The 8,592-nt window shown below is 43.6% G+C and overlaps 1 protein-coding gene across 1 annotated transcript; it reads left to right on the plus strand.

The window, feature by feature from the left end:
• Positions 1–1,502: 1,502 nt before the first annotated feature.
• On the plus strand, positions 1,503–2,920 carry foxd1 (forkhead box D1; the record flags this gene model as incomplete). The annotated part of the gene is made up of 1 exon (XM_079289537.1): positions 1,503–2,920. One exon carries the CDS (start codon positions 1,503–1,505, stop codon positions 2,529–2,531), a length of 1,029 nt encoding a protein of 342 aa, XP_079145663.1. The 3' UTR covers positions 2,532–2,920.
• Positions 2,921–8,592: the final 5,672 nt, after the last annotated feature.

The raw sequence follows: 8,592 nt of genomic DNA on the forward strand, positions 1-8,592 counted from the left end.
CTCACAAACAAAAGAGGAAAAAGTTGCAAAATCACTTTCAGCCAAACATCAATAACATTTGAGGGCAAAGCTGAACTGCAGCGAGAATATAACCAAGCATAACCTACTCATACTGTATTACCTCACTCTTATTCATATTGATTCACCAATCTGTAAATTAACCGTGAGACTAATACTAGTGTCAATTTAACAAACATGAATGAGCTTCACGTGTTTTATTTAGGGTCCATTTCAATAAGCAATCTAGACATTTGGATTTAAATATATATTATATAGGCTATCATCATACTTTTTAATGGTTCTATACACAGTGAATTTAATTAATTTAATATATGTTTTTATTTTATGTGATTTACCTGTACAACTTTGAGATTTAAAAAAATATTTTTGGACCCCTCTAAAAGTTACATTCTCGAAAATAAAATGGCATTAATATAAATGTCCACACACACACACACACACACACACACACACACACACACACACACACACACACACACACACACACACACACGCACACACGCACAGCACCATGCTCCAGACGCACGGCAGAGGCCTTATATCTGGGGCTTGCATGCTCTGCGTGACCCGTGACTGATTCGAGTTAACAGCTGACTCTTTTCCATTACAAATGGCTCGCGGATAATCGCGATAACTACCGGATCACGCAAACGAAGCTGCCTGGACACGGTGCACCACGTCTCCGGCACTATTTCAGAAGGCAATTCACATTAAATACCGCAGTTCTTTAAGATAAACTAAATGTATATATTAGAAGAAACAAACACCCTTTAAAATAGTAATCCCAAGTATCCGGAGGCTTTGTTTACGAACATTAAAAATGAAAATGTATGCTTCGTGAATGTAACTTATAAATAAATACAACGCTGTCAAGATATCTGCTTCGATCTTATCATTGGCCACATCAGTAATTAGACTTTCCTAAAAAAAATTTAATCTATTTTTGCGCAAAAGACTTTGGTGGAATAAAAACGTCGGATTATTGCGGACCAAAGGTCACCATGAATGACAATAAAAAGATTGTACCAAACTTTTTTTCTTTTTTTTTTTGACAACACTCAGCTAATTTTCAAAGACCTTTTTTGTGTTATTTATTTATTTCGCTCTCTTTTCATTTGCCTCGCTGACGTTTGCTCCCCATGTGACCAGGGCTCTGGTATAAATAACGGGAGGAGATCCGCCCCCTCTGTGATTCAGGTTTTGGCCCGTTTGCAGGTTTGCCAGCACATTTTTCTCCGCCTGGCATCGACGGGACCGCTCGTTAGACGGCGATACAAAAAAAAATTAAAAACATCCTGAAAACATGTGGAAATAGCGAGAAAACAGGGGGACAGCTCTCACCGACGGCGACACGCGCTCCTCTCCTCTCCTCCTCCTCCTCCTCCTCCTCTTATGAGTTGTTGAAGAGGGAGGGCAGGGCAGCTCGTGCATCTCATAGTCTTCCTCATCTGGCGTCGGGAGGGCACAGCCGTGTGCGAGCCATGACTCTGAGCTCAGAGATGTCGGATGCCTCCATCCTGTCGGAAGAGACCGACATAGACGTGGTCGGTGAGGGGGAGGATGGAGACGGCCAGACGCGCTCCTACGTGGACGAGGTGGCACAGATGCGCGACGGAATCCTGTTGTCCGGCTCTCCTCCTCCGTGCCTGGACGGCTCCACCTCCTCGAGGGACAGCTACAAGCCGGCGGGCAAGAACACCCTGGTGAAGCCCCCTTACTCCTACATCGCCTTAATCACCATGTCCATCCTGCAGAGCCCCAAAAAGAGGCTCACGCTCAGCGAGATCTGCGACTTCATCAGCAGCCGCTTCCCGTACTACCGGGAGAAGTTCCCGGCCTGGCAGAACTCCATCCGGCACAACTTGTCCCTCAACGACTGCTTCGTGAAGATACCGAGGGAGCCCGGAAACCCGGGGAAGGGCAACTACTGGACCTTGGACCCGGAGTCGGCCGATATGTTCGACAACGGGAGCTTCCTGCGGAGGAGAAAGCGCTTCAAGCGGCCGCAGGCGCAGGACTTGCTGCGGGAGCACAACAGTTTTCTCCCTGCTGCTGCCGCGTACGGGTACGGACCGTACGGCTGCGGGGGATACGGCATCCAGCTCCAGTCCTACCACACGCACTCTGCACTTTTTGCGTTTCAGCAGCAGCAGCAGCACTCCAGGCATTCGCACGCGCACACGGGGACCGTTATCCCGGCTCCGTCTTTGATGCCCACCAGCACGGATTTAGCCAGGAGTCGCTTTTATCCCCAGCTCAGCTCCAGTCTGCAGGCTGCGGCCCCGGTGCAGAAGTCCGGCTCCCCGGTGCAGCGGTCTCCCTTCTCCATAGAGAGTATCATCGGGGGGTCGCTGAGCCCCTCCAGAACTTCTCCGGCCGTTATCTCGGTCCTACCGTCCTCTTTGGGGCCTCCAGGGACCAGCCGGCCGCAGACCGTCCACCCCGGAGCCGTTTTACACCCGGTAGAACACTTTCCGAACAGGGTCGTCAGCGGCACTAGCGACTGTTAAATGTCTTAACAAGAAACTTTTTTTCAAGAAACTTTTAAAAAACGAGAAAGAAACAACAAAACAAAAAAACGCCCCTCTTTGAAGGTAGGATTCTTTTTGTATGTTTGTTTGATAGCACGCAGCTGAATGATGGACATAAAAAAACACTATTTGTGCCTATATTCATGTTGTTTAAAAAAAGATCTATTTATTTTCATTGTTTTCGGTGTGAATCAGACTTTTGACCACGACCTTTCTTGTATTTTTACCATGAAGTAATTCGTTTCAGTCACTGTTTAGGGCGTCTCAGGATAACGACTTAAGGGCAGGTTATAAATGATCACATGTTTTGAAAAATAGGCAAATAATGTATTTGTGTCAAACACATCCATGTTTTTTTCTCTTATTAGATTGGCAAATCAAAACACTTTTTTATGGTTTTGATTTGAACTTTGTATTGAAAAAAAACAACACAGAGAGCAAAGTTATACATTGATAATAATATGCAGTGTGTGTTTATTTCAGAAATAAAACATTGTACATTTTTTTGGAAAGTATTGTGTAATTGAAGTGTGATATTTTTACACAGTTTGTTTTTCAACAAGAAATAAATTTCTTTTTGCAAAAAAAAAAAAAAGGTAATTTGTTTGGAAATACATTCATTAAATGACGCTGAGCTTGCTGGGTCTGCATTCTGCAACCCCAGGGGTTATAATTAACAGGAAATTAGGCTAAATAATATTGCAAAATAACTTTAAATGATTTTATCGTGTGTTTACATTGAGATGGTGCTAATTGATCAGCTGATTTACAGGTGAGCACCTGTATTACTTTGAGGTTTGGAAAGTTCAGAAAAGCGTGTGTGAGCCACAAAAAAATATGTAATTCATTCATCTATTTGTTTACGTGCTCAAACAGTTTGTTCAGATCTTTGCACTCTCGTGTCAGCGTGGGACATGCGCACATGAGGCCTGCGTGTCACTCTGACCTCTCTCACACTCATCCTCGTAATTACGGTGAGCGGACAGGAAGGCGCGACTTTGCCTGCTTCATGTCGGTGATTACACTGATGTCGACGGTCAGCTCTTGAGAAAACACTCCTCGTGTAATATTTCATTATCTGCTCTTATTTGACACAGTTTTTTTTTGTTCCCCGCTCACCAGAGAAAATGAAATGTTTGCTGCTTGGAGTCGCGGACATGTGGGGTTGGAACCCCCTCACCTTTGTTTGGTGTTTACTCACCTTTATTTTGGCTCCCACACGGGGAAGAGCATCGTTTGCATTATGATGACACAAAAAGCCAAATGGAGTGGCATTTTTACGCAGAAGCACACATTGGCAGATAATTACGCACCAGATTACTCAATATTTATATGTTAATAATCTCCGAAACAAATGTCAGTGCCAAGCATGGTGCTGCAGAGCTGCGACCCCTGCGTTGATTGTGTGCGACCCCTTTTCTTATATTTAAATATTTCATGAGCTCTGCAGCCTGTGGGCCAGCCTATAGACGTATTACTGTACAGGCGCGCTGCTTCCGTGACTGGATGTGTGCGCCAATTGACTGCGTGTGTCTGCATCCCCCTTATTCAAAGCAACGTGTGTGTAGTGGATGGCTAAATTGGTGCAGCGCTTGGAGCCAGTTCACTAGGCCACGGGAGGACAGCTATTGCGTGATGATGTAACACGCAACGAGAGACAGGAAGGCGCGCGCGCACACGCACACACACACTAGAGAGAGAGAGAGAGAGAGAGAGAGAGAAGAGATGGAGGTCAGTGTGGACTTGTTTACAAATAGAGGAGCTTTAAACGGAGAATGCAGGAATAATTCACGCAATAAGGTAAATAATAACTTGTGTAGCCGCGCGGGATATTTCCCAATTGCTGTACTTTCACAATAAGAGTCGTACAGGGATTTACACTGTCTGTGGTCAATTGTAATTCATAGTATTTTTATGGAATATTTCAATAAATCACATCTGGGTATTCCACCTATACCAATAGTGTGTTTTACCTTTTTGGAGGTATTAGTGAATAGCCTGTATTATCGCATGCGTGAAATATTCCTGTTGTATCTTTATAATGTGCGATATTCTGAAGGATTTCCTCTGAAATACTCAACTAAGAGCTGATTGAACAGTCTAACATCGCCTCTGCATGGTTACTCTGCAATTGCTTTTTAATTTGTCAAATAGTTCGTTGGGGGGTGATAACGCCAATATGTGGGCCTATTGCATCAGCCTGCAGCTTCGAATCATTTATAAACGTCATTGGGAAACACCGCCTTCATACCGAGCATTCAAACGCCATGTTGAAAACACGTTTCATGAAGAATGAATGAAGCCAAACTCATCAGAACCTAAAGCCCATCATTGTGCTAGAATAATGAGCTACGTTCTACTTTTTTGTCATGTGACTTATAGGCGCTGCTTTAACTTGGTTGAATTAACACAATAACAAATAACAATAACGTCTGCGCACATAATTGACGACCGGGATGGTATATCCATCCATCCATCCATCCATCCATCCATCCATCCATCCATCCATCCATCCATCCATCCATCCATCCATCCATCCATCCAGTAATAGTTTGGTTGATGAAAATAGAGTAAAAACTAAAATCTACCAGGTTGAATAAAGATTTCCGTTATGAGAAAATCGGCTTACACTCATTATTATACTATTATTAAAAAAATGATATGATCATGTAATGATATTGTTAGCCTATATATTTAATAATTTTTGTAATGATTATTTGCTCCAATTTATATTACTATTCTTATTACTACTGCTATTGTTATTTTGTTATTATGTGTAGCAGTATTTCAGATTCAGCAGTCTGTTTGATCAGCCTCTCTGATTATTTATGAATTCATTTTCAGTGTAGTAAAGTGCAGACAAACTCATGAGGAGTGTTTAAAGTGGAGCATCACAATGTTTCAGGGTGTTGGTTGTGCTGGATTCAGGTGCAGAAACCTTTCCAAACCTCAGAGAATCAGAATCAGCTTTACTGACGCTGGGAAGGAATTTGACTCCTGTTCTTCGTTGCTGTCGTGTAGTTTGTTCCAAGAACACTTCATACAGAGATATGCAGTCAAAGAGCTGAACAAGGACAACAACGAAGATCAGTAAAAACAAACAGAGCTGTTGGTGATAAAACGTCTGTAATGACCGTAACTCATGATTTGGTTGGTTTGGCGTTTTGTTATCAGCAGAATATTTAGGTCGTCCTGCAATTAATAAAAAGGGTCTTTTCATGAAATGTCATAGATCATGTGGGCATCAGCCTCCTTGAGCATGACTGAAGCTCAGTTAGCAGTTTATCCTGCTGGGTCACAGGTCATGAGGAGAGGGGATAAAGCACCGCACTCAGCCCATAAAAGCCATTGGGCTTTGAGTAAATGTGTTGGAGCATTCGCGGCTGCGAGAATAATCTATATTTCAAAGCAAGTCGTAAAGACTTTGGCGACTTTATGAACGTAGAGGCGAGTAAACGGGTCATTTTGGGCCACGTTCGGACACCTACACTGAATAAATGAGTCTCATACGGAGCTCAACAGCGTCACATCACTTGACGAAGCAGAAAAAGTGTGTCGCGAAGACAGAAAACCAGCAACAATGACTGGGAATACAAGTTGGACTTGCATTCAAACCGTTCCACGGATAGGATTAATGTGTGTCCTGGCTTAAATGCATGCTCGGAATAAAACAGACATATAATGCACACATGTTTAAAATATCTTCCTCTCCTTTCAGTTGATTATTTTTGTATAAATGCGTCACCACAGCATCAGCACATCAACTCATATGAACCCATGATGTAAAAAGTATCGGACTTTGAATTCCGATGTAGTTTTTCCTCCAATGTGAAACATTTTAAGGTTAATAAAAACACTGATATGCGTTTAAAAAAAACAACATTCACACTTTTATTATTCTTCAATAATAATTGGTCTGTTCGTTTCATTTAGTCTCACTAATAACAGTTCACGACGCAGTTTAACAGTAAACATGTTTAGTTTCTGGCCCCGTAATGCCTCGAATAAAATGTGGAACCAGCCAGGTGCATCAACATGAAACCCAAAGTCCTCTGCTGCACCAAGCTATTTCTATGCTGTTTGTATTGATCTTTATAACAATAAATGGTCATAAAAACAATCACCATTATCGTTATTTATAGCACAAATCATACAAACTAATAATAAGTAGAACAATGTGTTTTAACCTCGTACAAATAAGTATAAGGAGAGACATCTTGAAGGAAAGACACTTTAAAAGATCCCAAATAAATAGTTTGTGTATCTGGACATTCGATGCATTTGCTATTTTGAAGTTTACTTTTAACATGAAGGTCAGAAATGTATTCTTATCTATGCATGTTTGATTAATATTAAAGAAAAATAAATAATAATAACAGTGATAATAATAATCATAACAGTTTTAAGTCTTTTGTATGTTAATTCATTGATTAAATGCATTTACGACAGGAACAACATAGATCAGCAGCAACGTAAATGTTGTCCAAAAGACGACATTTCAACTCTTATCAGATCAGATTGTTGGGCTCTGACCATGTGGCTTAAACATGTGCTGTGGACAAAGACAATCAGGCCTTCACTTTGTCGAGCAAAGGGTTCATCCTGATTGTAGTTTGAGGAGAACAAGCCTCCTCTGGGTAAAATTTCACACTCAGGTGTGAATTCCCCCTCCCCCCCAAAAAACCATGGTAACCGCTGCAGTCTCATTGGCCAAAGGCCAAGAGACCCGAGGACCCCTGTGGTTCAGCCGATGTTCTATAAAACTGTTTTTAGTTCACACCTCCTGGCTTTCCCCCTTCGACCTCGGTTGAGTTAGGAGGCACACACCGCTCTCCTCGCCCGGACCCCCCCCCGCTGTCCAGGCCACAGAGAATCCAGCTTTTCCCCCTTCGACCTCGGTTGAGTTAGGAGGCACACAACCGCTCTCTTCGCCCGGACCTTCGTCCTGGACGCATGAAGACACATCGGCCTCTCCTCCCCCCCCTCCAGCACGACGAGGCCACGAGGAAGCAACGGCCCTTCAACCCTACTCAAACCCTGACAAGCCGTTTCGCTGGATGAAACAGCCCGCGATAACGAATCTGCTTCAGCGATCAGTTCAGCGCTTTTTGTTTCTTTTTCTTTTGGTGCACACATTCCGGCGAAGGAAAGACGACAACGCCTCCCTCCTTCACCGACGATTCCCGGTAAGACGCACGCCGTCAGCCGAAATTAGATCACCCTCCCTGCCGCGAGGGCAGATCACGTCTGCGTTTGCTCCAGCCGAGCCACGCCACGACAGACCGAAACAGCGCCAGCTCAACGCCGCGCTGAGAAGCACCCCCCCCCCCTTCCTCTCGAAGAAAAAGGACAACTTTGCTCACGAACCCTTCAACGTTGCAACGAAGCATCTACAAGTAAGATTCTTGGCATTTGGGCATAGCTTAGCTTAAATTAACGTAAGTTTAATTCAGGCCATTCATTTATATGTTGATATTCCCGTGTTTTTGTGTGTTTAAGACTGTCGCGTGATATTGAAGTATTACGCAATCATTACGGAACTCCTCGCGGACGAGAGAAGCTCCGCTGTATTCGTGTATTAACTGTGACTGTTTGCTTGGATTTATTTGATTTCTTTTCATTGGTTTTACTACACTTCGTGTAGTATTCTCTGCTCATTAAATCAGCTCTGTGAGTGAAGTGTGGAATCTCGGCTATCGTACATAACTGCTGGCAGTTCTACCGACAACGGCACGTTATGTACGATACGCCAGACACCCCCATTATCACTACAACGCGGACAGCACGCAGAAGCTTGATTCATGACCCCCACCTTTGCTCTCTCTTTCTTCTCTCTGCCCCGGGAGAAACCCCATTGAAACGATCGCCTCACATCACGTGCTGCCCAGGCACACGTGAATTACATACAGCAGCCCCATTCTGCCATTTTGTCCGGGTCCCTCGACTCCGCCATCTTTGTAGTTTATAGCTGTAGTTCTTAAGGCCCCTCCCCTTTGGCCAGCGTCACTCGACGCCGCCATCTTTGTAGTCTTTAGCGTAG

This window comes from Melanostigma gelatinosum, assembly GCF_949748355.1.
Source record: "Melanostigma gelatinosum genome assembly, chromosome: 18".
NCBI classification, from domain to species: domain Eukaryota; kingdom Metazoa; phylum Chordata; class Actinopteri; order Perciformes; family Zoarcidae; genus Melanostigma; species Melanostigma gelatinosum.